This window comes from Oncorhynchus mykiss, chromosome 26 (genome assembly GCF_057628025.1).
Source record: "Oncorhynchus mykiss isolate SJ-2025 chromosome 26, ASM5762802v1, whole genome shotgun sequence".
Classification (NCBI taxonomy): domain Eukaryota; kingdom Metazoa; phylum Chordata; class Actinopteri; order Salmoniformes; family Salmonidae; genus Oncorhynchus; species Oncorhynchus mykiss.
In genome coordinates this window covers 26,703,084-26,730,170 of record NC_143047.1, presented here as the reverse complement: position 1 = coordinate 26,730,170, position 27,087 = coordinate 26,703,084, and the positions used below count along the sequence as shown (strand labels likewise).

At 43.4% G+C, this 27,087-nt stretch overlaps 4 protein-coding genes and 1 pseudogene across 11 annotated transcripts in view; 2 read left to right on the top strand and 3 right to left on the bottom strand.

Moving 5' to 3' along the window:
* On the bottom strand, positions 1 to 6,848 carry LOC110506727 (HEAT repeat-containing protein 3). Of its 4 annotated transcripts, none has more exons than XM_021586551.3 (15): positions 6,566 to 6,848; positions 5,288 to 5,460; positions 4,861 to 4,948; positions 4,187 to 4,290; positions 3,877 to 3,986; positions 3,626 to 3,766; positions 3,128 to 3,429; positions 2,712 to 2,802; positions 2,338 to 2,492; positions 2,068 to 2,150; positions 1,670 to 1,806; positions 1,432 to 1,520; positions 1,129 to 1,272; positions 785 to 961; positions 1 to 681 (listed from the first exon to the last, which is right to left on the bottom strand). In XM_021586551.3, exons 1-15 carry the CDS (start codon positions 6,707 to 6,709, stop codon positions 568 to 570), a joined length of 2,052 nt encoding a protein of 683 aa, XP_021442226.1. In that variant the 5' UTR covers positions 6,710 to 6,848; the 3' UTR covers positions 1 to 567. The 4 variants fall into 4 exon arrangements, with proteins under 4 accessions (XP_021442226.1, XP_021442227.1, XP_090078735.1 ...); XM_021586552.3 differs by having other exon boundaries at positions 785 to 867; XM_090222609.1 differs by having other exon boundaries at positions 5,288 to 5,927; positions 6,566 to 6,844.
* A 308-nt stretch (positions 6,849 to 7,156) lies between these two features.
* LOC110506728 (nuclear envelope phosphatase-regulatory subunit 1) lies at positions 7,157 to 10,027 on the bottom strand. Of its 3 annotated transcripts, none has more exons than XM_021586555.3 (6): positions 9,909 to 10,027; positions 9,040 to 9,111; positions 8,740 to 8,813; positions 8,488 to 8,597; positions 7,765 to 7,819; positions 7,157 to 7,600 (listed from the first exon to the last, which is right to left on the bottom strand). In XM_021586555.3, the coding sequence occupies exons 1-6, from the start codon at positions 9,931 to 9,933 to the stop codon at positions 7,559 to 7,561; spliced, it is 378 nt and encodes a 125-aa protein (XP_021442230.1). In that variant the 5' UTR covers positions 9,934 to 10,027; the 3' UTR covers positions 7,157 to 7,558. The 3 variants fall into 3 exon arrangements, with proteins under 3 accessions (XP_021442230.1, XP_021442229.1, XP_021442228.1); XM_021586554.3 differs by having other exon boundaries at positions 9,897 to 10,022; XM_021586553.3 differs by lacking the exon at positions 9,909 to 10,027 and adding an exon at positions 9,194 to 9,776.
* Positions 10,028 to 10,280: 253 nt separating this feature from the next.
* On the bottom strand, positions 10,281 to 13,043 carry LOC110506120 (arylamine N-acetyltransferase, pineal gland isozyme NAT-10-like; annotated as a pseudogene).
* Positions 13,044 to 13,450: 407 nt separating this feature from the next.
* Positions 13,451 to 15,899, top strand: sdr42e1 (short chain dehydrogenase/reductase family 42E, member 1). 3 transcript variants are annotated; one of them, XM_021586549.3, is made up of 3 exons: positions 13,451 to 13,532; positions 13,908 to 13,973; positions 14,600 to 15,899. In XM_021586549.3, the coding sequence occupies exons 2-3, from the start codon at positions 13,912 to 13,914 to the stop codon at positions 15,696 to 15,698; spliced, it is 1,161 nt and encodes a 386-aa protein (XP_021442224.1). In that variant the 5' UTR covers positions 13,451 to 13,532; positions 13,908 to 13,911; the 3' UTR covers positions 15,699 to 15,899. The 3 variants fall into 3 exon arrangements, with proteins under 3 accessions (XP_021442224.1, XP_036819283.1, XP_021442225.1); XM_036963388.2 differs by having other exon boundaries at positions 13,467 to 13,532; positions 13,855 to 13,973; XM_021586550.3 differs by having other exon boundaries at positions 13,480 to 13,628.
* Positions 15,900 to 16,757: 858 nt separating this feature from the next.
* The window catches only part of LOC110506725 (Wilms tumor protein 1-interacting protein homolog), a 42,607-nt gene continuing 32,277 nt past the window's right edge, over positions 16,758 to 27,087 (top strand). Inside the window, exon 1 of the mRNA XM_021586548.3 lies at positions 16,758 to 19,529. Within this exon, the coding sequence (XP_021442223.1) occupies positions 18,014 to 19,529 (1,516 nt within the window). The 5' untranslated portion in view covers positions 16,758 to 18,013. The remainder of the gene's footprint in view (positions 19,530 to 27,087) is intronic.

The following is a 27,087-nucleotide window of genomic DNA, read 5'->3' as shown; positions in this document are numbered from 1 at the left end:
TAAATGGATGGCGAGTTCTGCTTTATTCACAACATCTCACATGATCAGTTGACACTGGGCCTGTCCATCTCATTTTCCATGACAGCACAACATGACACCAGTCATGACATGGGGTCAGTTAGCGGACTCTTGTGACTACAACTGGTCATTCCTAACATGGAGGGCTACAGTATTATAATGTGTGACGTGAAAGTTGGTTGATAAATATGTGTAAAATAAACCATATGTTCTGTCAATTTCTTTAAAATACAGCACATTGAAATGTACTTTTATGCATAAAATGTAAATGTAAAATAATTTGTCACTATGTACTGCAACATTCATTCATTTAAAATAGTGAACCTCTTTTTAAAAAAATTTTGTACACATAATTATGTAAACACTCACTTAGCAAGGACAATAGTTAAAACAAAAAGATAACCAACATGAAAATCAGTTATAGATGTTAAAGGGATAGTTCACTCCAATGATTTTTGGACTGAACAGTCCCTTTAATGAGGATCTATTGTACTGTATATTCTGAGTCATTTCATCTCAGCCAGATGGTGTAGTAGTGTCAGGCTGCTATCATTTTTTCACCACAGTCTCCAAGTAGCCAATAAACCTTCTTAGGTTGACTTTGACGTTGTCCAGCACACACAGTTGCTCAAGGCTGTACTTTCCCTTCCCCTCTTTACGAATCTGCACATAGAGGACAGGAAACAGCAATTAAACAGATGACAACAGTGATTTGCATAAAGAATGCATACAAACTGTTCCTAGTGATGGGCTGCAGCTCTATTACCTTAGCCTTGAAGACAGGTTGAAGTGCCTTCAGAGCCGACAATAAGTTGATGTTTTCAGCTGCTCTCTCTGCCTCGTCTCCATCTGCAAAAACATCAAACAGAGCATCCAGGGCTTCTCCACAAACCACAAGGTTGGCATCCTTTGTTGCAACTTGGAGTAAGGCATTGCCAATCATCTATAAAAAGATATTGCAGTGTTATTACATCATGGTCACATAGCCAAGATGGGTTAATAAACCATAACACTTTTATAAAAGAACAAAAATAGTTAATTCTGAAGTAATCATTAGCTATCTAAAACCCATTTCATACAAAAAAACTAGGGATGAAAATAATAAAGTACCTGTAGAGTTTCAGCTGTCCCATTCTCTTTAGCCAGTGTGCTTCCTGTGATGCCTAGGATGGCCAGAGCGTTCACTCTCACACTGACCACGTCACAGCGGGTCGCTGCCTCGCTCAGGCTCATCATCTGCTGGGGTGTCATACACTGGCAACACACACAAACACAGACATAAACAATGAGTCATCCAAGAGACATGTTGGGATAGTGCTGTGGTACTATATAAACTAACAGACAGATGACAGTAAGGCTTGGTAAAATGTACTTCAGAGGGAAACTCTCCTCTGCTTCAGTCAGCTGTCTTACCTGTGGGATTTTCATATAGGCTATGATCTGTAAGAGGGATCGCATGGCACTGGTAACTGCCTCAAGGAATTCCTCCTCCTTAGGGATCTCTGAGTAAGCAAATTAACCAAAAATAAATTATGAATGAGACAATAACTCTTCTTTGTTAAGGTCATTGCTGTGAAAGTGAATCAACCTACCTAGTAAAATAAAGATTTAATACAAATAATGAAGAGATGGTACGACATGTAGATCTAACCTGGAGGACTGAAGACCAGCGTGGACAGGTGTTGTGCGACAGCCTGAAGAGCGGCTGCTCCCCCTAGGGACTCAGCGTTCATAGTAGACAGCATGTTGTGAAGGCAGGTTAGGGCCCTGTACTGCACCCGATGCATCCTGGGGGAAAATTGACTTTAGTCAACTCCTAAAGGCAGGTAGCGATGTGGTAAACAAAGTGTACACCTGTAATGCCATTATTAGCCAGAAAAATAGAATACCTCAATCAACTGGGGCCGTACATTGATGCATATTGGTTCTGTGTTACTAGGATCATGACAAACCACTCAAATGATCTCGTGATCTAGTAGATCACAGAATATCTACTGTCTCATTCTTTTTAGGGCAAAGAAAATGACAACATGCTAGACAGATAATTACTTTTTTATCAAGATTTTCCAGGTGGGATTGTGACGACATATGTCCATCGCCTCGCTGCTGGGGAACCGGGTCTTCTTGAGAACCTTGAACATATATAGACATGCATGGTTATCACCTTCATACAGTGTAGTGGCTATAACAGAGACAGTAGGAACACACATTAGTCTAGTACCATGACATTACTTATTTTATATTTTGCATGTGAAAAAAGACAAACATGAGAAGTGAAGTGAAACAATTATGCTAGGTGAGGAAAGAAATCCCCCACACCTTCTCTGGGATGTTGTGGTTGATCAGAGCCGCGTGGACCTCAGCAGACAGACACAGTGGGGACAGGAGGCTGGTGTTCCCTTCAGAGAGGCCGTCAGGACACATCTCACTCTCGTCGCTGCTCGACGCCTCCTCCCACTCATCGTCTGACGGGTCTACAAAAAAAAACACAGAGCCACAACAGCCAAAGTACACCTCAAAAGCAACAAAAGCTCATTTTAAATCCTAAATATGCATTTGAGCATCAAACAGTAAAACTGCTGTCCTCTTATCTATGAACATGTAAAGGACAGCTGGGTCAAACAGTAATGAAAACAAAGCTCCCCAGGTCAGTACTGCTCTGCTGCCCAAACACTGCTGCCCACAGCACTCACCATCAGAGCAGCACATGTTGACGATGATCTCCAAGGACGTCTGCTGGGCTGTCAGCAAGGCCGTCGCCTCCCTCAGCTCCTCCTTGCCCCTCTGGAGAAAGAAAAGCAGACTATTGACACTGCATGCAGCAGGGACACAGCCACTTCTTACGTCCTTGAGTAAACCCTGCTGTGGTATCTCCCTGAAGAGAGAGCCACTACAACTCTGAATACCAACTGCAATACTCTGTGCTGCTTCATCAATATTCAGCTGTTTCACAGCATTCAACAGTGAGGAGTCAGGTACGTACTCTGAATATTAAAAACTGAAAGTGCAATACTCTTTACTCAACCCTGTCACTTTGGATCTCTATAACCATAACTCAAAAGGGTTTGATGGGTTTGTTTCTGAGAAGAAAAAAAAGGACAGGACTTACAGGCAGGAGGTCAGAGAAGTCTTTATCTATCTTGGTTGCCTTTCCATTCCTCCTCAGTCCAACCCCCTCCTCCTCATCATCCTCCATCTCCTCTACAGCCATATTCCCTGCAGCTGCCTGGTGGTCCTCCATATTCCCTGCCTCTGAGGCAGTGGCACTACGGGCCACCTCAGCCTGGCGGAGCTGGGGTATCAGCGTGCCAGCATCCAGCTCCAAGCACTGGGACAGGGTGGCCATCAGGGCGGTGAGGGTCTGGGCCTGGTGGGCCGTGGGCAGGCTGCTCTTCAGGTTCCACACTGACCCTGTCAATGGACGGCACACAAAGCACACAATGAGCACTGGAATCAGACTAGTTATTTAGTTAGGCTATTAACAAACAGCTTCCAACCCCTGACTCTGACTTTAGTCAGAGAATGAATGCAGAGTGAATGACCGGTTGACATTGTGAGGTAAAATAAATCTGTAAATAATGTGACAACAAATATGTTGTAGCCATACCTGCAGCCAGTGTTCTGAGCAGTGTGTGAGCCATGTCCGCCTGTGAGGATAGCAGCACACTCTCTAGAGTCCCTAATACAGCATTGTTCATACTCCACAGAAACTCTGCGTTGTCCTCAGTCACTGTGTGCAAACAGTGGGCTAAAGACAGAGGGAGCAGGGACTTACTACAAAATACATAATCAAGTCAAATATTTAAATGGTGAAAATGCTCATTAAAGTTGTGTGAAAATTGGTGTGATGAGACTAACCTGCAGACAAAGCCAGCTTGATGTTGTGAGTGTGTCGCTCCAGACACTGTAGGATAACATCCAGAATGCCTGCTTTGTTGAACACAGAGAGTGCCTGGCTACTGCTCTCACTGACAGACAGGGTGATAATTCAACAAGAGAGTATGATGTGAAAGAACCATAGAAACATTGGCAAGCTAACATAATTTAATAAAATGTTGGATCTCTATGGGTAGGCTACTGGATGCATGTCCAGATCACTAGGTGGACCGACCAGCTGACATTTGTGTTACTACTACTGTTACTACTACATTTAGTACTTTTTTCTTACCAGAGATTCCACAGCAAGTTAACTGCTTCATTGGCTACATCTTCCACTGTGTTTTTCTGCCCTTTTAACGAGAGGGCATCATTGGTCTCAAACCCAGCACAGCACTGTGGAGAAACAGTACTGGGGTTCAGACACTTTGAAAACACCAGACCTGGATTCAAATACATGTGTATTTGAGTATCTAGTACTTAATATACTTTTTTGTGTGATTATTTTCAAATACACAGCCCAGAACAAGTACCTATATTTGAGTATTTGAATGGTAATTTGTAAAAACCAAATAGGCTACCAAACTGTATTTGAGAGAATTTTCTAATTCTTATTTCAAATGCTGTTTCCAAGTGTATTTCCAAATACATTAAAATATTCAACTGCTTGTCTTTTCAAATAAAATATAGGCCTATCTATCTTAATACTTACTTTGAGTGTAAGTGTAAGTAACACATGTTTGAAGTAGTATTTGAACCCAGGCCTGGAAAACACACAGCCCTATAAAATATCTATGCATTGATATGACTAACCATCAAGGAATGGAGATATGTAGGTGCTTCACTTTTCAGACATGCACACCATGAAACATGTTGTTCAAAATGTGAAAAAACAACCTTTGCACAGCAGGGCCACACCCATAAATACATCAACTTTAAGGAATGATTTACGAGGGAAGGCCTCACCTCTCGAAGCAGAGCAGTCAGAGGAGTCATGACGTCCTGTTTCACCATGTCGTCACACACCTCATGACCCCCACAGGCACTCAGGTTCCTGATGTGAGAAGAACAATTCACTCAGTCTTTGACCGATAACTATCACATCAGTGCTAACAGTTAATTGAGGGTGTGGTATTTCAAGAGGACTCTCTCAGTTTCTGTTTAGCAAGCCAAAGCATCCTTCACTAACCAACTTCTGTCTTACAGCACATAATGGCTTCAACAACCATCTACATTCAAGTCTAATATTTAGCACACTCTGAACAATCTAGCCATATCTGATAGGCTTGATCCTCAGTCCAGACTCCACACCATCCCTCTCACATTTCTCAGGGGGTCTGTTAAGTGGCTAGTACTGGGTATTGAACATTCCTTTGTGAGGCTGAGGGCTTACCTGAGTGCCCCTGTGGCAGTCTCCCTGACGGCCAGGCTGCGGTCCAGCATTAGGGGCCCGAGACGTCTCACCGCATCCCGCTGGAGGAAGCCTGGGATGGTCTGGCTCTGCTGCACCACGCGTGATATGCTTGCACAGGCAAACTCACGCACATCTGCACTGGGACTCTGCAACTAAACACATACAGTATAAACAGGGGTTATTTGGATATTCACTTTTCCATACCATCTGTGTTCTTTTATCTTCCAGTTGTATATGTGGGAAACCCTGTTTAGTGGCACTGAAGTAGATTTAATAATGTACTGAACAAAAATATAAAACGCAACATGCAACAATTTTACTGAGTTACAGTTCATATAAGGAAATCAGTCAACTGAAATAAATTCATTAGGCCCGGCCTAATCTATGGAATTCACATGACTGGGCAGGGGAGCAGCCATGGGTTGGCATGGGAGAATGAGTTTTTCCCCAACATAAGGGCTTTACTAGAGACAGAAATACTCCTCAAGTTTCATCTGCTGTCCAAGTGGCTGGTCTCAGACGATCCCGCAGGTGAAGAAGCCGGATGTGGAGGTCCTGGCCTGGTGTGGTTTCACATCGTCTGCGGTTATGAGGCCGGTTTGATGTTCTGCCAAATTCTCTAAAACGACGTTGGAGGTGGCTTACATTAGAGAAATGAACATTAAATTCTCTGGCAACAGCTCTGGTGGACATTCCTGCAGTCAGCATGCCAATTGCACGCTCCCTCAAAACTTGATATATCTGTGGCATTGTGCTGTGAAAAAACTGCACATTTTAGAGTGGGCTTTTGTCCCCAGCACAAGGTGCACTTGATATGCCACACCTGTGGAAGGATTATTTTTGCAAAGGAGAAATGCTCACTAACAGAGGTTTAAGCAATTGGTCAACAAAATATGCTTTTTGTGCATATGCAAAACTTCTGGGATCTTTTATATCAGCTCATGAAATATGGGACCAACAGTTTACGTGTGTTAATATTTTTGTTCAGTATACTTCTGTGAAATATAAATTAATATTTTTATTTTAGGGGGGGCACATTTGAGCGTGTACACAACGTAATAACACGTGTTTGTTTTGTTGCATATGCGGGAAGATCCTTAGGAAGACATTTAATTTGTCTTATGGACACATTGGTAAACAACATTGACATACCTATGAAATGCATTACTGACCTTGCAAGCATTTATAAAATAAGAGTGCACATATGATCAATTAGACCGAAATAACAGTACTGTTGTCAGATCTTGGGGCTCTTACTTTCTCCAGTAACTCCCCAATTGAAGAGTCGACTCCATCAAAGACTTCACCGTGGTCCGGTTCCATTTCCTTTACAGCAGTTACCGACAGTCCCTCTGCGTTGAACTGTGGACGTCTAAATTTGTTAGTCTTACTTTTGCCCATAGCTTATTTCGATTAAGTGCGAAGCGATATTGATCTATCATGTAGTAGGCTGTCACGCTCTAACGTTCCGCATCATTTTAAGACATGTGGAACATCCGTGGAGATTCGTCCGGTGCCGTAAAATGGTGCTTACTCTCGCAAAGCAGAAGGGGTGGCGTATTTATGTCGCAAAGACGAGACCAGGCCCCGTTTTTACACTTTATAGATTAATCCTTCTACTCCCTTTGAAATAATTATCGGTCTGACATGGCTGGAAAACCACAAACTAATTTGCAGTGAATATAGTTAAACAATGCTTATACGTATGAATACAATAATAATAACTGTAAAGACAATTACACACTGAGGAGATACTTTCAAACAAGTTGCTTCAGATTGTGAATGCATGTACAAAAGCATAGCGAAGTCTACAGGTTGCAACCACATACTACAGTAAATCACAGGAAACACATTTCATACAAGTATTTATTAGGTATATAACAATTAGTTTAAAAATAGAAAGATTTGTCTAAAACAAATGCATGTCATCATTAGAAATAAATACATCTGAACTCATGGCGAATGAGTTATGTCAAAGGGTGTGTGAGCCCAGAAGCAGCTTTAAGGGAAACCATAACACTGACTGAGATGCTGTTAAAAAGGCGTTTGATGTCCTCTCCCCTCACAATCCTTCATTAATACGTAATGGAGCACAACATAATCACCCCTCTGTATTTCCCCAATCTCCTTCCTTCTTACATTGTTTCAGATCCTCCAAACAGGATTCTGGTCCTTGTGTCAGTCTGTCTTTCAGTGGGAATCAACATAGTCATTAAGAACATTTTTTTCCCCACCTCTCCAAGTTTGTGGTTATTGGATGTGTGGCCGTGGTTTAAGAATTAGTTTCCCCGTCTGTAAGAGACATAACCATCAAAGTCAATACAATGCATAGATGTACAGGGAATAATTCAAAATCATACTTTTAAATTATGTAATGGATGACCAAAAACATGACAGCTGGATTGAATTGATTAGGAATTAAGGTAATCTCAACAAAGATGATTTATGCAACTTACATCATCGCAGGACATGTTGTATTCCGCTAAAACTGTCCGACAGCGAGCTGCAATACTTAAAGAGAGTGAGTTAAAGGAGAATTGTCCTATTTCTGACGTAAATCTCTATTTTTTATGTAAATGGCATGTTATAGAAGGGTCCAGACACTTCTCTTGTGATTTGGCTTGTTTTTGAGAAACTAACCACAACAGAGATTCAATTTTTCATTGCTTGTTGTGCAGTATCAGGCCACACACGACATGGACAAAAGCAACAACAAAAAAACTTTTGGAAACAAACACACTCTCAGTATAGTGATGTATAGGATTTTAAGGCCACCAGGTCCATAGCTGTCATTTACCATCCAACAGTATCACTATTTACTTAAAGGATTATTTTCAGTACATTGATGTAGGTCTTTAGATGTTGTACACATGAAATTGTGTCATTTTGAACTTTATCCGCAACATTTTAATCCATTTTGGTCAAGTAGCACTGTTTCCCCCACGCAGTTGTGCAGGCCGAGCGAGTCCCTATTGTACACGGACATAGCCCACGCAACACAGCTGGTAGAAGAAAAGTCTTGAGTTGCACAAAATGGAATATAACGTTGCGGATAAAGTTTAGAATGACACAATTTGACCTGTACAACATCTAAGGACCTGGGATACTATATTGACAATTCTCCTTCGCAATCCTACTGAAAAGATTGAGTGTAGAACTTTAAACAAGAGGAAGGATACATTGATGGTGCAACGACTCGTTTGTGTATTCCAGCAAAGAACAGAGCGATCAAAGTGATGCAGCTGATGGTGAAGAACGGATGGTTCCACAACGATGAGAAGAAAGACACCTGAGAATGACAGCCAGAGGTACAGAGAGATTATACAGGCAAACACACACAACCAAACTAAAATCACAAACACACTGATCTGTGTGAAAGGTATCCTACTTTGTCACATACACAATCAAGCTGACATCACAAACATACTGACCTTCTGTGTGTCAGGGTCTATCAACCAGTTCCAGGCTCCAGTTGCAGTACAAACAGAGACCACTATTAGAATCACTGAAACAATGTGAGATATTGAATTATATCACCATACAAAAAAAAGTGCCAGAATAATGTGGGCCTGAATTCTTTACAAGAAAATACAAATTACTCAGGCTGGGAGGCCATTTACTCTTGAAATGATTATGGTTTGACAGTTGCAGTGTAGTCATTGATTATAGTTAGACAGTTTCAATAGAGTCATTCATTATGGTTAGACAGAGTTGGAACTACAATAACTTACTTCGCCACCTCCCAGTTGCAGGTTGCAAACAGGAGACGTATTCTGTTAATCTTCTCTCAAAAGCTTTTAGATCTGCAAAAACAAGCTGTGCGTCAGGGCATTCATCTACATTTCTATCAATGTTCTTGATCAACACCACACTGAAGGAACATACAATATCCTTTATATGCGCTGTGCTTGATTGGTTTGGAACCGATGGAGTATTTCAAAAAGTAAATTAAGCACAACTGCATAGTGAAGGCTCCGATTCCACTGAATTGCTATTGGAAGAGTAAATTGTAGCTTCAGGGTTAACCGTTACATCTTCACGAGGACGCCTGTCCAAAAGGGACTGAATTATGTTTAGTTTGGACTGGCAAAACATGCCTATAGTTAACGACCTTTGTGATAACCTGGACATAAAAAGGAATCAATCAAATGGGGTAAAGTACGCGGATACGTTTGCATTGGTTAACCGTTCTGGCGCTACCGGTCCAGGTGAGCGTGCAGCGGTGGTCTTCTGGGGCTAACAACTACCGGTATGCTAACTATTTACAGCATAGCTAGCAAGCCGGCTAATTATTGTAGCTAACAAGCCTTTGTGTGCATTTCTTTTGTACAAGTTAATGTCGACCCCCGCGGAGGGAAAACAGCAAAAATGTAATTAGCTTGAGTTTGGTATTTTGACGAATTTACAAATTAATGTCCTTTAAGAGAAAAGGTTAGCCTGGCTAGCTACGTCACCGCGGCTGGCTAATCAAGCTAACAAACGACTCAAGTGAATTGTGAAGGCACGTTTGTCACCGTGCGTTTTACTTTATAGCGAAACTTCACTTATGCATGCATCATGATTTGTGAAAATAAATTAATTTGCTTGCCATGTTGACTACCTTCGGCCTGTTCCAAGGAATTCATTGCTCTTCTCTCCGGCTGGTTGACGTGCTAGCTAGTTCTCCTGGGCAATTGGGAACAGGCGAAAACCTTAACGTGGATTGGCTGATTTCGGAAAATGTACAGTGATTGGTTTAAACAAGTAACTGCTTCGGCGCAACCCCCTAGCACATACGCATCCACTCTTTAGATATGATCTGAAAGTAGGTTGCAGAGACTAAATAACCATTGAATATGTATTTGTTTTAAAATCATCTTTATTGACTGTTCAAAAACCGCACAAACAACTCTGGTGAAATAATTGTGTTATATTGACAGAATACTAAATGTGTTTTGTAAATCTCACTGATCTCGTTGTGAGGAATCTTTGGTCAATGTAGCAGCAACTAGATTTGCCTCGGCTACGTTACAATTACATCACATTAAAAATGAAATGTTACATGCAATCAAGTTCTTAAATAGTGTAGCCAGCTTTGTTGTTTATGGGAACCAGCTTGTTTGCTAACTACACATTAAACATTTCGTTCATCACTTTATCCACATCATCAACAGATATATATCTTTCATATCGAAAACATCAAAACCATCCTGGTTGTTGTAGGTGACCTCACTGAAGGTCCAGACAATTAGAGCTCTGAATCCTGTAGCCGTCTGCAGTGAGCAGATGAACTTGTTGGTGAATAGAGACTTTGGATCTGTCTGAAGGCAGTGGGAAGTCTCTAGGAACTGATCAAACCCACGGGGAACCAGGGTGAAGCCTTAGATCTTCTTGGTTGGGCTCTTGTGTACCAGAGGCGAGTTGGCAAAGGCCTCATTGAGAACCAGAGGCTTTCGACCAGTCTTCTCCAACTTCCACAGGTCTCCATCTTGTATGAGACGGAAGACGTCAGGGGATTGTGGCTGGTCCTTCCCGGAGACGAGCTCAAGAGGGTGCCATATTTGGGAGGATACCCCAAAGCTCACGTCTGCAATGTAAGCAGTCCCATCAATAACTACCTTGTTGATGAGGTGAGAGTCTTTTGGGCGAACTGGTTTATGGTGTTGTTGTAGACTCTTGAACCCAGTGTTACTGGATTATAACACATCTCTTTTAGCACCCAAGCAAAGAGGAGTGTATTTTCATAACACACTCGTGGAGGACAGAGGTTTCATAAATTATAGCAATAGTCTAAATCCAATGTACACAATTCCAAGCAGGAAAATCCTTTCAAAATCACTTATTCCACAACTGTACGAGAGCACGCAGACTTCAGTGCGGGAAAGAGTCCAAAAAGCTGCTGCAGTTTGCCTTACCACTGACTGCTGGACATCAGGGGTAACCACTTCTTACATGTCGGTTACATGTCACTTCATTAAAGATTTTTCGATGTCTAGCTGTCTTCTGGACTACTTTGAGTTCAGCGACAGACACACCTCAGAGAACTTGGCAGAGGAACTGTTGAGAGTGGCCAGAGAATGGCAAGTAGATGGAAAAGTGGTCTGTTTTGTTAGCGGCAATGCAGCTAACATAACCAAAGCCATGAACATTTTAAAATGGACCCATCATCCATGTCTTGCCCACACAATCAACCTGATTGTAAGAGATGCTCTGAAGGTGATGAAGCCCACTGTGGACAAAGTGAAAGCAGCTGTGGAATACTTCCACAGGAGCACAGTAGGTGCTGAAAAACTAAAGTCTACACAATGCCAGATGGGGATGCCTGAGCTGAGGCCTGAACAAGACTGCATTACAAGGTGGAATTCAACATTTTATGTTGAAGCGGTTTCTTGAGTCAAAGGATGCCATCATCTCTACCCTGGCCATTGTCAATGCACCTGTTGATGCTCTGACCCAAGAGGAATGGGAAGTGGTGGAGGTGTGCAGAGTCCTGGAGCCCATTGAGCAGGTCATTGTGGAGGTTAGTGGTGAAAGGTACAGGAAGCAGTTATTACTACATCATTATTTAATCCAATATTATATATGTATAAGCAGTAGATGAGAATTTAGTATCCGTAGACAAAACATAAACCTGAACTAATAAGTTACTGTTCTCTCTTTTCAGTTATGTGACAGCCTCAAAAATGATACTCCTGTTAAGGGTCTGCAGCGAATCACAGCCATTCGCCAGAGAGAAGCAAATGTAACCACAGGACGTGACAGAGTTGATGGACACCCTATGTTCATCAATGGACAGAAAGTTCCACAGAATGGAATATAATCACGTGCTATCAGAAACCTCTGCACTTGACCCCAGGTTTAAGAAGTTAGCCTTCAGTAACGCCAGAGCGATTGATGAGGCTCTTCAAAGAATAACCTCAGCAGCAGGGAGGGACAGCCCCAGCAGTCAGCTGGCTCAGGCACCAGGGCAACTGGAAGAAGAGGGATCAGATGGAGCGAAGCACCAGCAGTAGTGCCACAAACATCTGCTGTTTGGATGCTGTTTGACGAGAGAGCAACTGGGTATGCAGCATGAAGGAATCCCTCAGCAGGGATCCTATTTGGAGGAGCCCCTCCAGAGATCTGCAGATCCTCTGAGCTGGTGGAAGAACAAGGCTTCTGTCTTCCCATGGCTTACTAAAGTCATGACAGGGAGACTGAGGGAAGAAACCGCATCAGCCCCTCGAAAGTGAGGCAACTTGGATTTCTGAATGCAAATTTTTCATAAAAGCAAAATATAGTCAGCATTGCTGTGTGCTGCTGGTTATAACATGGCAATAAAGAAGAGAGAGAAAAGAGGGACCAGTTTAATGTTTTAAGTGGGATGCTGCAGTTTTGCACATTGTTATTTATTTTTCTTTGAAATGGTGCAATATTCTATTATTATGCTGTTCAGATTGTATTTGTTTTGAATGGTTAGATTTATATGCACTTTGTTTATATACATTAAGTTATACTTTAAATGTAAATGTTTAATAGCATTATTTTTCAAAACAAACCAATGCATTTCTAAATAAATTGTGGTTAAGGTAGAGTAAGATTTCCTTTACTTAGAATTGTTTTAACACCAATCGTAGTCAAACTGTCGCAAACTGTTTGACTTGAAAAAATACAAAACATATTTTTTTAAAGAGTCGTTTGGGAGCTAAAAGAGCCGTCTCTTTTTGGTGAGCTGAGCCGAACGAGCCGGCTCACTGAAAAGAGCTGGAATGCCCATCACTACTTGTGGTGTATGTATGGGAACTGTTGTACATTTCAGATACACTGAAATGGGATGTTCCTGTGACAACATGAGGTCCCTGGCAGGGACAACATATAAAAACCCCTGAGTAGCTCAGTGGTCTAAGGCACTGCATCTCAATACTAGGGGTGTCACTACAGACCCTGGTTCGATTCCAGGCTGTATCACAACTGGCCATGATTGGGAGTCCCACAAGGCGGTGCACAATTGACCCAGAGTCGCAGGGTTAGGGTTTGACCGACAAGGACATCATTGTAAAGGTCAAATATAAAAATGTTTTAAAAAGCTCAATAAAGAGGAGTTACCACGACAAAAGTGTAAAGTAGGAAGTTTGCGTAGCCCCTGCACTGACAAGTCATGAAACCGCTCGCAATTCCTTCCAAGAATTCCACTAGCTCCGCCCAAGGAAGTTGTTTGTAAGCCTGTAACACCGCAACGATAAGGTTGCTACGTTATAACGCCAAGGTAAAAGCCTGCTTTTCAAATGAAATTAAAGTGTTTGATGTTCAATAGCCTCGATCACAGCCTGTAGTAAAATATGTCAGCGATCTGATTGATACGGTACGGGTTTACACAACTGTCATTGTCGTACTCTTATGTAGCTAAACTAGTTTGCATCAGATGTTGCGTCATGAAGCTAATGTAGCCAAACGTCAAGGTAGCACTATCAAGTATGGCTAGTATGGCTACGTGATGAGGTTGCAAGTTGTTATACTGCTGGTTGTTATACATTTCGGCACGTGTCTCTTTTACAAATTCAATGTGTTAATTCATGCTCTCTCTGAAGGTACTGTGTGTGGTGTTATTTCAAGCACAATGACCTTCAAGTTTTCTTTTCAGTAAAATGGAAAAGGCGCGAATATGCACGTTTTTGATTACCGGTGGCAGTGGATACTTTGGTTTCCGGTAAGCCCATCAAAATATACATATTTTACATTGTTGCCTGTACATAGTCTTCATCTCATCAATACAGAAGAGAACTTCTACATTACCAAGTGAATGTGCAAAATAATTCGGTAACGGTAGTTCTAAACCCCACTAGGGGGAGTTATCATACCAGTTATTCGAATGATGTTATTCACTATTGTCTATTTATTCTGTGTTACATACTAAAGTGGCAGAACCTTATCACCCCATCAATTGAATCCCTGAATCCCTGCTTACAACAAATTGTTGTGACTTACTATTGGTAGCTTAATAAGCCGTGCTTAACTTGGACAGGAGCTCACTGGAGTTGAGTACCAGCCCTCAAATGTTCTACTACTTAAGCTCCTATTCCTGTTATAGAATATGAGCTCAAAAGTATTGTGGAGCTCCTGCACCTAAATATAAACAGTACTGCCACCCAAAATAACTATCTGCACCTATTTCAGTCCAAGTCAAGCACTGTTCATAAGTAGGCTGATGACTTTCCTATTTCGTTTTTAATGTTGAACTGAACATTCCTTGAATATCCCTCACTACATGTGAAAGGTTTCCCTATACCCAATATTCCAGATTAACAGGATCACTCTATTCTTCATTTCTTACAGCCTTGCCTGCTCACTACATAAAAAGGGAGCTAAAGTCATTCTGTTTGATATGAGCCCACCCAGCCTAGAGGTTCCAGAGGGCATTGTGTTCCTAAAGGGAGATATTCGTGAATATGCTCAGGTGGAGAAGGCGGTCACTGGCATGGACTGTGTTTTCCACATCGCCTCCTATGGCATGTCTGGCAGGGAGCAGCTGAACAGGAAGCTGATTGAAGAGGTGAATGTCCAGGGCACAGAGCATGTCCTCAGGGCCTGTGTAGAGGCTGGAGTCTCCAGGCTCATCTACACTAGCACCTTCAACGTAGTGTTCGGAGGCCAAGTCATTGAGGGTGGTGACGAAAGCCTCCCCTACCTACCTCTCCATCTCCACCCTGACCACTACTCCAGAACCAAGTCGGTAGCTGAGATGGCCGTGATGAAAGCTAGTGGTACAGAGCTGAAAGATGGGACAGGTGTGTTGAGGGCCTGTGCTCTGCGTCCAGCCGGTATATACGGGCCTGGCGAGCAGAGGCACCTGCCCAGGATCGTTGGGTACATAGAGAAGGGGATATTCAGGTTTGTGTATGGAGATCCAAGAAGTTTAGTGGAGTTTGTCCATGTAGACAACCTGGTGTCTGCACACGAACTGGCTGCAGAGGCTCTGATGTCAGAGCACCAGCACCGCTCTGCTGGACAGGCATACTTCATCTCAGATGGAAGACCTGTCAACAACTTTGAGTTCTTCAGACCTCTGGTGGAGGGTTTGGGTTACTCTTTCCCCAAACTACGTCTACCCCTCTCTCTCATTTACTTTGTTGCATTCCTCACTGAGATGATTCACCATCTCATCGGCCCAATCTATAACTTCCAGCCTCTGCTCACACGCACAGAGGTGTATAAGACCGGCGTGACTCATTACTTCAGCATGGCGAAGGCCAAGGCCGAGCTGGGTTATGAGCCCCAGGAGTATAACCTGGAGGAAGTTGTGCAGTGGTTCAAGAGTAGAGGTCACGGAAGAAAACCTAGGGGTTCACGTCTCCAGCGACTGATACTAGATGGTCTTCTATTAGCAGCTGTAGTAGCTCTGGCCCTCTCATACCTCCCAGTGGTTGGCAGTTAATCAGCAGGCAGTAATAAAGTGATACATCTCAATAGCACATTTAAATGTTGAAACTTGTGCTATACTAGTGGTGATGGATTGTTTAGTTTTTCTTTTATTAATTATAATGTTGGCAATTTGTAAAAAAATAAATAATAATAATATTATTAACCTGGAGTAGACCTGTTCAAATTAAAGACCACATACCCTTGTCTTAATAAATTACCATGATTGTGTTTTGTGTACATTCCAACAATGGGGGTGACCGGTATCCTAGTGGTTAGAGCGTTGGGCCAGTAACCGAAAGGTTGCTAGATCGAATCCCGACCTGAATCCCGAATCTCAAATCTGTCGTTCTGCCCCTGAACAAGGCAGTTAACCCACTGTTCCCCGGTAGGCCGTCATTGTAAATAAGAATTTGTTCTTTACTGACTTGCCTAGTTAAATAAAGAAAAAGTATATATACCTATACTAACTTTCTCTAAACTTGATTATGCATAAGAGACATCTCTTGGTGCAGATGTCTATTGGTACAAACAAAATTTGGTCCCACTTTAAATGAAGTACAACTTATAAAGCATACATAAAGACTTCATAAGCACTAGATAAATGCTTAAATAATCATCTATAACCATATGTCATAAAGAGTGACAACCATTCCCACTGTAGGGTGAATTGCCAAATGTAACAACACACCATTTAATCAGTTATTTATTTATTTTAAAATGTAACCTTTATTTAACTACGCAAGTCAGTTAGGAACAAATTCTTATTTACAACGACATCACAATGACATCACAATGACATTTCCTATAAGGGAAAGAACAACAGATTTTTACCTTGTCAGCTCGGTTACTGGCCCAATGCTTTAACCACTAGGCTACCTGCCGCCCTGATGACATACGCTTAAAGATGATTTGTGACACATTTATGTAGTGCTTATGAAGCCTTTATGTATGCTATATAAAACCCTTTATAAGTTGTACTTCATTTAAAGTGGGACCCAACATTTACATTGGTTTTGTTTTTACATCTCAATTGAAGATGGTAATAAGAAATATGACGGACAATGTATTGATGTTTAACACAAGACTTTATGCATTTTTTTTATACTGTACAACTTTGAAGTGTTTCATGATGACCAACAGATTTTTTGTCAGTGTGTGATATCTTTTATCAGACGTGCTGCTGAATTCCTAACCTTTCTGGTTGTTTTGTGACCAAATCCTAATGGGGATCAATAATTTGTTGGTATCTGTAATAACATTTCCTATAGGGGATATTTTTCTTTATTTTAGTTGGATAATGGTCTCATAATATTATTGAATAAAATTACACGACTGACTTGATTTGTGATTTGTGTTTGTAATGAGTTGCACAAAGTAATAGCTTATAAAACATCAATGTTTTTGAGAGAATGCAATATTTTGCTGTCAAGAACAAAATCATAAATGCGAGTCATGCGACAAATAAGAGATGCATAATCTTGGTGGCAAAAGCCCTTTGTTGATAGACAGAAGAGAAGCCTTCCCTGCATTCGGCATCTAAACTGTGATACATTGTGTCCAGCACTTAAACTTTGATACGTGTCCAGCATGCTCTAGAAACCATCCATTCTAAAAACAGTGAAGCTGTTTCTGTCCCGAAACCGAAAAGGGCAAAGGAAGTTGGGCCAGGTGAGACTGGTCCTTTGTGCAGTTTTTTTAAGGCTGAGATGAATACAGCCGTACTCTCTTGGGAGTATTCTTTTTTCAAACTCAGGCACCCCCTTGCTGAGTTGGTCGCAATCATTGTTTCGCTTCAGCATTAACCACATTCCAGAGAGGCGGAGTGCACCCCGTCCACTTCCTCGCATTCCTTCTCCACAAACGAGTCCCTTGCGCTAAATTGTGTTTAAAATGGGTTTTGGCGCACTCTGTCTCTTTTATATGTAAGATGTGGCTGTTAGTGGTGCATTGCAATATTTTCTCGACCTCAGATTTAAATGTGAGGCTCTTTTGGAAATCTGGAGAAAAACTTGACAAGGGAAAATTCCTCCGCGCAGCGCGCCATTGACTGTAAAGACCTTTCAATTTAACAAAAACTGAAGTTGACAAATGTATCCTGACGTTGAAACTTTGTGATAAGGGTTTATGTTTTCGAAGAAAAAGATCATGCAACGCTTCGATATTTCCAAGCACACTGGCTGTTCAGCAAACAGGCGACGATGCCTGGATTGAGCCTGCGTTTTGTTATGATTTCCAAGTGAAATGCAATTACTGCTATCTCACTCGGTAGTCGGTTTGTGGACTAGTGCGCTCTTTCTCTGAACTTGTTCGTCGGCTCCGAAGCAAACCATGGATCACTATGAGGAAGATTTGGGACTCCGGGCGAGTAAATTAATGGAGGACCTTTCCTTATATGAAGCATACAAGGATGGAATGTACAGTTTAAGGAGGGACATGGTTATCAACCCCGATTTGGATTTTTCGTCTCCAACGATACCCGAGCAGAAAAGTACGACAATGAATGGCAACTCTGTGCCTCAGCAACAGACACACACCGTTGAGAATTACGTGACTGGGAATAAAGTGTACACTGCGGCTCCCGTGCGCCCCGTGAATGGCAACAGAGCCGTTCCTGTGGATTATTGCACCCCTCAAAGAGACATAGTTTATCCTAATGAAGATAGCTATTGCACCAAATCCGAAATTGCTTTGCCGTGTTATAGCGGTGCGTCCGAGCGACACCGGAGGTACTCCTTGGAGGTGCTGGGGCATAGGTACAGCACTGGTAGCGCGTACGATGGAGTGGTTTTGAACAAGCCAGTACCTTCACCTGGCAACAGATGCAACAGTATATGTGTTACCACCAACCACGACGGCAGATACAATGCAACCAGCCCGCGGTCCAGTTTCGTATCCTCCCTCTCCTCCCAGGAGCAAAGCAAACATGCAAGCCCGAGGTCGAGCATCAGTAGCCCGCGCACGAGTCTGGTGGTACCCGGGCAAGACAAGTATACGAGTCCCAGGTCCAGTCTGGTACACTGTGAAGGGAGCAGTGCCCCCAGCCCCCGGTCTAGCTATGCAAGTACAGCCAGTGACACAAGTAAACATTCCAGCCCAAGGGCCAGTCTGAACAGCTATGACTGCTGCAGTAAGCCCAGCAGTAACCGCACCAGCGGCATCAGTATGGGCTACGACCAAAGGCACATCAGCCCCAGGTCCAGCACAGCGAGCCAGTATTCTTGTACCACCAGTCCACGCTCTAGCTATTCAGATTCGCGTTACATGCCTGTGGAGAACCATGATCTGGAGGGTGCAGTTTTGCATGGCATGCCGGTGGCCAGTCCCCGGTCAAGCATCTGCAGCCAGGACGGGTGCGCAAGACCCGGGACAATAGCTAACTGCGTCGTTAGTCCCCGGTCCAGTATCTCCAGCCACAGTTCCAGAAGTTCCCAGAGCTCCAGGGGATCTATGAGCACCTACCCAGATCTCCAACTGCCTTCACCCAGGTCCTCAATGCTGGGGACTGGTTTGCAGGAGGACATACTAACACAAGATTGTGGCGATACCAACGGTGTTCATAGTCGTATCCATCTCCAAGCGCTCTCTGGGATGCCAGAGGCCCTGCCACAGCATGCACCACAACAGTCAACCCAGGCAGGGATGAACACAGAGGTGACCGCTGGATCACCATCATCTTCTTATGGGCTCCATACGAAAACTCCAGCCTCAGGGCAGAGGTTTAAACTACCTTACCAGGTGACCCCATGCCGGGAAAGTGGCCCAAGCCAAGCAGAAAGGAGTCTGGAAGCACTCACCTTGGAGCTGGAGAAGGAGTTAGAAATGCACATGAAAAAAGAATACTTTGGTAAGTGTAACTCCTCCTATGAACACTATTGATTATAAGGAACAGTATGAGAGTGCAATGAAGTGAGAATAAAGCTTTAAAATAGAAAAACCAAAAATGAAATGAAACAATATTTTGATTGATCTTGGTATATCTTTTTTTTTAGACTACTTGTAAACTTATGACAGCTCCCTAAACATGTCTCAATAAGAGGTCAGAATTAGGCTATTCTTACACAAAGTCAAATTAATTAGTCAGGTAAAAATGTAAAAGGGCCAGACTAGATCCTCCACGTTCCATGTGTTTGGTGGTCTGATAATAACCCTCATGGTTATGAACTTGAACTCTGGTGCCCTGTGGTCCATACATGTGTGAAAGATAAGTCAAGTGATGGGCTTCACTGGGTTACTTCATCTTCAGCTGGGTCACTAACCTCATTATAGCTGAGCACATGTTCATTGGCACAACACAGGACAGCACAACACAGGTCAGGCCATGGAGATTTGGAAACATTTTCAATTATAACACCTAATTTTATTGCTTGACACAAACATCTCATCACTGGTTCTAGTTGATTTACCTAATAAATATTTTCCCTTTGATAATGTGTTTACACTGAAGATAATTTTAGTTTATTTGAAGCATGGGCTTTAACCTCTTAGAGCGCAGCGCAGTGCAAAAACTAAACATACATTTTTCAAGTTTAAGAATATAATCTTCACATTACATTTTGTGTTGTCATAATATTTGGTGTGTTTGGTATCGTGGGAGGCTGGGGCGGCGTTAGGCTAACTGGAGCATTAACTGAGTGATCAGGCCCATTTTGTCCATGGAGCCAGCTGATTGGTCAAACAGTGTTGTGGCTTGGCCACAGCAGCCCTGCCACTGATCAATCAGAACTGGCTGGTCACGCCTGAGGTAGCCCTTTGCCTCAAGTCCTTGGGTGTTTTGTGAGGTGAGGTGGGGGGTGGGGGAATTCTGTCCAGAGAGTTACTGGGGATCCTTTTCATTATAAAATCACAGTCCTGATCTCCATCTCTGTACCTTGCACAGCAAGTGTAATAACAATAGTCTAAGAACATAGTAATAACAGCCTAACTACATTACATATTGACATAACAGGGATTTTCTTATGTGTAACAAGTCAGGTGTTATTAATTGTTACTCATGTTACTACAAAGCAGCTATTTTGTAGTGCTAAGTAAATCCATTGTTTACTATTCCAGTGTAGTTGTGGAGCTTGTAACGTTTGTCTGTTTAATCGTCATGTAGTTAAAAGGGGCCGTTGAACATGACTTCAGCCTAGCTTCACTGAGCTTTGTTGTCATCTCATCTAGTGGCTGGTTGCAACCTTAACAACTAACATGTATTCTATAATGCCAACAACGACTCCCTCTGTGGCAGATAAGAGTGGCTTTTGCAGGGAAATACACATTTCTGTTTTGGCAGAGCTAACGTTTACACAGCGCTGAGTGGGGCTGAATGGAACCTTCTGTTCTGTCCCAGGGAGCGAGTAGATACCCTTCAGTGATTCAGTGGTCTTGCTGTTTGGTGAAAACGCCCGGCAAGTCGGACACTGCAGCGGGCATTCTCTGGAAGACTTCTCTCTGCCGTTTCTCTCTGTGCATTCCATAAGATAGATTTTTTTTTGTTCCTTTTTTCTCCATGAGTGCTCTGAGCTGAAACTTTTTGCAACATATTCCCTCCCTGAGACTTGAAATCATTGTTTTTGAAGGTGTAAACTCTCCCCTCCCACAGGAAAAGTAGGGAGAATCTATCCACCTTTTGAATGTGCTGATGGACAAATGGCTGCAGTCTGAGAACAGAACAGTGGTTTGATTTTGTTTTCCTCCAGTGCGCTGGCTGGCTCAGAGTGACGCTGAGACGGCTGTTCATTTGTCACAGAGGAGCAGGTGAGAGCTGTAGAATGTAGCAGACAGAAGCCCCTCACAGTACGCTGGGCCAAGAGAGAGAGAGAGAGAGAGCCAGCTCTGTTTCCATGGCGACAGTGGAGAAATTGATCGCCCGGGCTTTGAGGTCTGTGCTGTCACACTGCGTTGCTCTGCTCTGTGCTCTGCCTCACTGCAGGCCCCTGTGTGGCCTCTGTTTGTTGTGGTGGCGAAGGAGCTGTGAATCAACAGCTGGCCCGGGACAGACCAGCATTGAGGCCTCCAGAGCAGAGCCGCCCCGCCCCCGGCTCGCCCCCGCCCAGACCCCCCCACGAAGCCCTTCATTAACCAGCCAGTGGGGAGTCGGGCAGCACCAGACACTTGGCACACGATCTTGGCTCGCAGGCCAGACATGGCGGTCGGGGGTCAAGTCTGATCACCTGCTCAGAATAATAATGACGGTATAGTAATGCTACATGGTTGACTCAGAAAGGGTTTGGTCAACTTTTACTGTGTTGGTGGTGGTGTCAGTCACCCCAACTCTCAACTCTCGCTGCAGCCGCTCTGGAGGGCAGTCTGAGCTACAATGTATGGCTTAGAGCTAAATGGAGCAGATACAATTGCTCTTTTGACAAATACACTTATGAATACACAAAACAAATAGGCAGCTAAATGTTTTAGGGCCATTGGTAACCCTTGTGTCAGTTGATACGTGAACATAGCTCACATTAATGATACATGTTCATGATGCATTAGCTTAATCACAAATTCACTCTCATTAGTGAAGTGTGAGTATTTTTTTAGCTCCCTATCATGAATATGGGAAGTGTTTAGAATGCTGCCATTACCCTTCCAACAACAGACCATGAGTAGAGAGAACACACTGTCCCTGGCCTGCTTGAACAACAACAGAACACAGCATAATCACTTAAATATTGTGAGAGATTTTCAGATAGAGTTTCTGCCTCATTTCCAGTTTCATGCCATTTCTCTAACATCTAGGTTTTGGACAAACATTGCAGGTACATCAACACAATGATTTCAAGTACACAAACAAATTGAATGTTACTATTTCTTATTACTTCCATTCTTGCTTATGTAGCCTAATAGTGTATTTCACATGTCCCCAACAGTGGTGTACTGCTATTTTTAGGTGAGGGAGCGCCAAAATATAAATGTAAATTACATCATTATTTACTCAATCAAAGTTTGTACCGACAGATGTAGCCAATTGAATAGCCTATCATTATAGAATATGCATAAAATGTATTCTACAATTGCAACATCTGCCTTTGCCTAACCATATGGTCCAAAGAAAATGTTATATTTTTAATGCTCTCAAACCAAAGTTAGGCATAGGCTACCTCATTTCAAATAGGCCATCATCACTGTCCATCGTGAATGATTATTCTTCACATTTTGCAGCTGAAACGTCCAAACTGCATCTCCATGCCAATCATTTGTTTGATCTCAATCAGTTTCATGGGAATATGGTATTAGAACTTTTCGAATTAGCCTACTGTTTTATGAGCCAATTAGAGTAGATTGTGATAGCAAACTATTAGCCTACTGTTTTATGAGCCAATTAGAGTAGATTGTGATAGCAAACTATTAGCCTACTGTTTTATGAGCCAATTAGAGTAGATCGTTACAACAAACTATTAGCCAACTGTTTTATGAGCCAATTAGAGTAGACTGTGATAGCAAACTATTAGCCTACTCTTTTATGAGCCAATTAGAGTAGATCGTTACAACAAACTATTAGCCTACTGTTTTATGAGCAAATTAGAGTAGATTGTGTTAACAAACTATTAGCCTACTGTTTTATGAGCCAATTAGAGTAGATTGTTACAACAAACTATTAGCCTACTGTTTTATGAGCCAATTAGAGTAGATTGTGTTAACAAACTATTAGCCTACTGTTTTATGAGCAAATTTGAGTAGATTGCGTTAACAAACTATTAGCCTACTGTTTTATGAGCCAATTAGAGTAGATTGTTACAACAAACTATTAGCCTACTGTTTTATGAGCCAATTAGAGTAGATTGTGTTAACAAACTATTAGCCTACTGTTTTATGAGCCAATTAGAGTAGATTGTGTTAACAAACTATTAGCCTACTGTTTTATGAGCCAATTAGAGTAGATTGTGTTAACAAACTATTAGCCTACTGTTTTATGAGCCAATTAGAGTAGATTGTGTTAACAAACTATTAGCCTACTGTTTTATGAGCCAATTAGAGTTGATTGTGTTAACAAACTATTAACCTACTGTTTTATGAGAAAATTAGAGTAGATTGTGATAACAAATTATTGGCCTACTGTTTAATGAGTGAAATAGAGTAGATTGTGGATGGCGCTACCAGGAGACAGGCCAGTACATCAGGAGATGTGGAGGAGGCCACAACCCAGCAGCAGGACCGCTACCTCCGCCTTTGTGCAAGGAGGAGCACTGCCAGAGCCCTGCAAAATGACCTCCAGCAGGCCACAAATGTGCATTTGTCTGCTCAAACGGTCAGAAACAGACTCCATGAGGGTGGTATGAGGGCCCGACGTCCACAGGTGGGGGTTGTGCTTACAGCCCAACACCGTGCAGGACGTTTGGCATTTGCCAGAGAACACCAACATTGGCAAATTCGCCACTGGCACCCTGTGCTCTTCACAAATGAAAGCAGGTTCACACTGAGCACATGTGACAGACGTGACAGAGTCTGGAGACGCCGTGCAGAACGTTCTGCTGCCTGCAACATCCTCCAGCATGACCGGTTTGGCGGTGGGTCAGTCATGGTGTGGGGTGGCATTTCTTTGGGGGGCCGCACAGCCCTCCATGTGCTCGCCAGAGGTAGCCTGACTGTCATTAGACCCCTTGTGAGACCATATGATGGTGCGGTTGGCCCTGGGTTCCTCCTAATTCCTCCTAATGCAAGATTTTTTTAAACCACCATAAAATCACGATGTTAGTGTGATGTATTCATGCATCACAATAAACTATAACCTAAATGCATTATTTCCTCAAACTTGGCCCAATTCACAGTTCCAATTGCCCATCCTAACATACTAAGCTAGAACGGGCCCTGCGTCTCAACTAATAGCCAATCAGAGAAGGTCAGGCTCTCAGGCTTTGCGGTGGCCACTGGTTTGGCTGCCCTCGGCAGAACGATGTTGCTGTGACCAAGTGGTCACATATCGTTCTGTGTTCCACTGCGGAAGAGGGGTGGGTCCATGGAGTTTTATGAACATCAAGACAGACACACAGGGAAATGTTGTTTTTCAACGTTCTCATTGGGCCAAAGTGGTCCATCCTCCGACGGGCCTCCACAGTGCACACACACACAGCTTATAGTTCTTTATCATTCTCACCACCAGAGAGAAGGAAGGGAACAAACCACCATTTTCCTACCTCTAGGCTGCTATACATATTTATTTGGTTTGTCATTCTATTGTTTTTCATGGAATTTTTGTGGCAATTAAATATAATTTATTTCGAATTTATCCAAATTTATCTTCCAGAAATAGTTACACCAGCTGCGTGTATTTTCAAATTGAAAAAATTGAGGGAGCGCCATTCCTTCACACTCCGGCAGTACTACACCCCTGGTCCCCAAAGGTGTCGAACTCTCTGAGTTATGGGCAGCATCACTGAGTGTGCTACTAACGATGAAGGGCAATGTTCTTTCTTCTCCAGATGTGTCCAGTGGTGTTGTTCTGTCCTGAGCACACTGGACATGATGTACCCACGGTGGAGGCACCAGACACTTGGTGATCTGCTTTAAATTAACAACAAATTAGACTTTTCTTGCTCAGTCCCTCTCTCTCCCTAACCCACTCCCTAGTCCCTTCAGTCATGTAAACACTGTCCACATCCGTTTTAGAGGGCCTTTTAGGCTTAACAGCAACATTTATGGGAAATCATCTCAAGTCAACTTGGCTCAAAATGCCATTAACTTTTCTTTAGCTTGTAGCAAGTTCCCTATTCTGTTCAGTTTTTCCTGTACCTGGCGGTGTGCACATGGACATGTACCTGGCGGTGTGCACATGGACATGTACCTGGCGGTGTGCACATGGACATGTACCTGGAGATCTGCACATGGACATGTGACTGGCGGTGTGCACATGGACATGTACCTGGAGGTCTGCACATGGACATGTACCTGGCAGTGTGCACATGGACATGTACCTGTCAGTGTGCACATGGACATGTGACTGGCGGTGTGCACATGGACATGTACCTGGCGGTGTGCACATGGACATGTACCTGGCGGTGTGCACATGGACATGTACCTGGCAGTGTGCACATGGACATGTACCTGGAGATCTGCACATGGACATGTGACTGGCGGTGTGCACATGGACATGTGACTGGCGGTGTGCACATGGACATGTACCTGGAGGTCTGCACATGGACATGTACCTGGCAGTGTGCACATGGACATGTACCTGGAGGTGTGCACATGGACATGTACCTGGAGGTGTGCACATGGACATGTACCTGGCGGTGTGCACATGGACATGTACCTGGCAGTGTGCACATGGACATGTACCTGGAGATCTGCACATGGACATGTGACTGGCGGTGTGCACATGGACATGTACCTGGAGGTGTGCACATGGACATGTGACTGGAGGTCTGCACATGGACATGTACCTGTCAGTGTGCACATGGACATGTACCTGGAGGTGTGCACATGGACATGTACCTGGAGGTGTGCACATGGACATGTACCTGGAGATCTGCACATGGACATGTGACTGGCGGTGTGCACATGGACATGTACCTGGAGGTCTGCACATGGACATGTACCTGGCAGTGTGCACATGGACATGTACCTGGAGGTGTGCACATGGACATGTACCTGGAGGTGTGCACATGGACATGTACCTGGAGATCTGCACATGGACATGTGACTGGCGGTGTGCACATGGACATGTACCTGGAGGTCTGCACATGGACATGTACCTGGCAGTGTGCACATGGACATGTACCTGAAGGTGTGCACATGGACATGTGACTGGCGGTGTGCACATGGACATGTACCTGGTGGTGTGCACATGGACATGTACCTGGCGGTGTGCACATGGACATGTACCTGGCAGTGTGCACATGGACATGTACCTGGAGATCTGCACATGGACATGTGACTGGCGGTGTGCACATGGACATGTACCTGGAGGTGTGCACATGGACATGTACCTGGAGGTCTGCACATGGACATGTACCTGGCAGTGTGCACATGGACATGTACCTGGAGGTGTGCACATGGACATGTACCTGGAGGTGTGCACATGGACATGTACCTGGCAGTGTGCACATGGACATGTACCTGGAGGTGTGCACATGGACATGTACCTGGCGGTGTGCACATGGACATGTACCTGGCAGTGTGCACATGGACATGTACCTGGAGATCTGCACATGGACATGTGACTGGCGGTGTGCACATGGACATGTACCTGGCAGTGTGCACATGGACATGTACCTGGAGGTGTGCACATGGACATGTACCTGGCGGTGTGCACATGGACATGTACCTGGCAGTGTGCACATGGACATGTACCTGGAGATCTGCACATGGACATGTGACTGGCGGTGTGCACATGGACATGTACCTGGAGGTCTGCACATGGACATGTACCTGGCAGTGTGCACATGGACATGTACCTGGAGATCTGCACATGGACATGTGACTGGCGG

Coding starts and splice junctions, on each gene's coding strand:
- LOC110506727 (XM_021586551.3), bottom strand. CDS start 6,709: ATGGGCAAAAGTAAGACTAACAAATTTAGACGTCCACAGTTCAACGCA. Junction 5,461..6,565: donor TTGGGGAGTTACTGGAGAAA/GTAAGAGCCCCA, acceptor GTATGTGTTTAG/TTGCAGAGTCCCAGTGCAGA. Junction 682..784: donor AACCTGTCTTCAAGGCTAAG/GTAATAGAGCTG, acceptor CTCTATGTGCAG/ATTCGTAAAGAGGGGAAGGG.
- LOC110506728 (XM_021586553.3), bottom strand. CDS start 9,272: ATGCAGTTGTGCTTAATTTACTTTTTGAAATACTCCATCGGTTCCAAA. Junction 7,820..8,487: donor CGAGTCGTTGCACCATCAAT/GTATCCTTCCTC, acceptor ACTCTCTTTAAG/TATTGCAGCTCGCTGTCGGA. Junction 7,601..7,764: donor ACAACATGTCCTGCGATGAT/GTAAGTTGCATA, acceptor TGTCTCTTACAG/ACGGGGAAACTAATTCTTAA.
- sdr42e1 (XM_021586549.3), top strand. CDS start 13,912: ATGGAAAAGGCGCGAATATGCACGTTTTTGATTACCGGTGGCAGTGGA. Junction 13,974..14,599: donor AGTGGATACTTTGGTTTCCG/GTAAGCCCATCA, acceptor CATTTCTTACAG/CCTTGCCTGCTCACTACATA.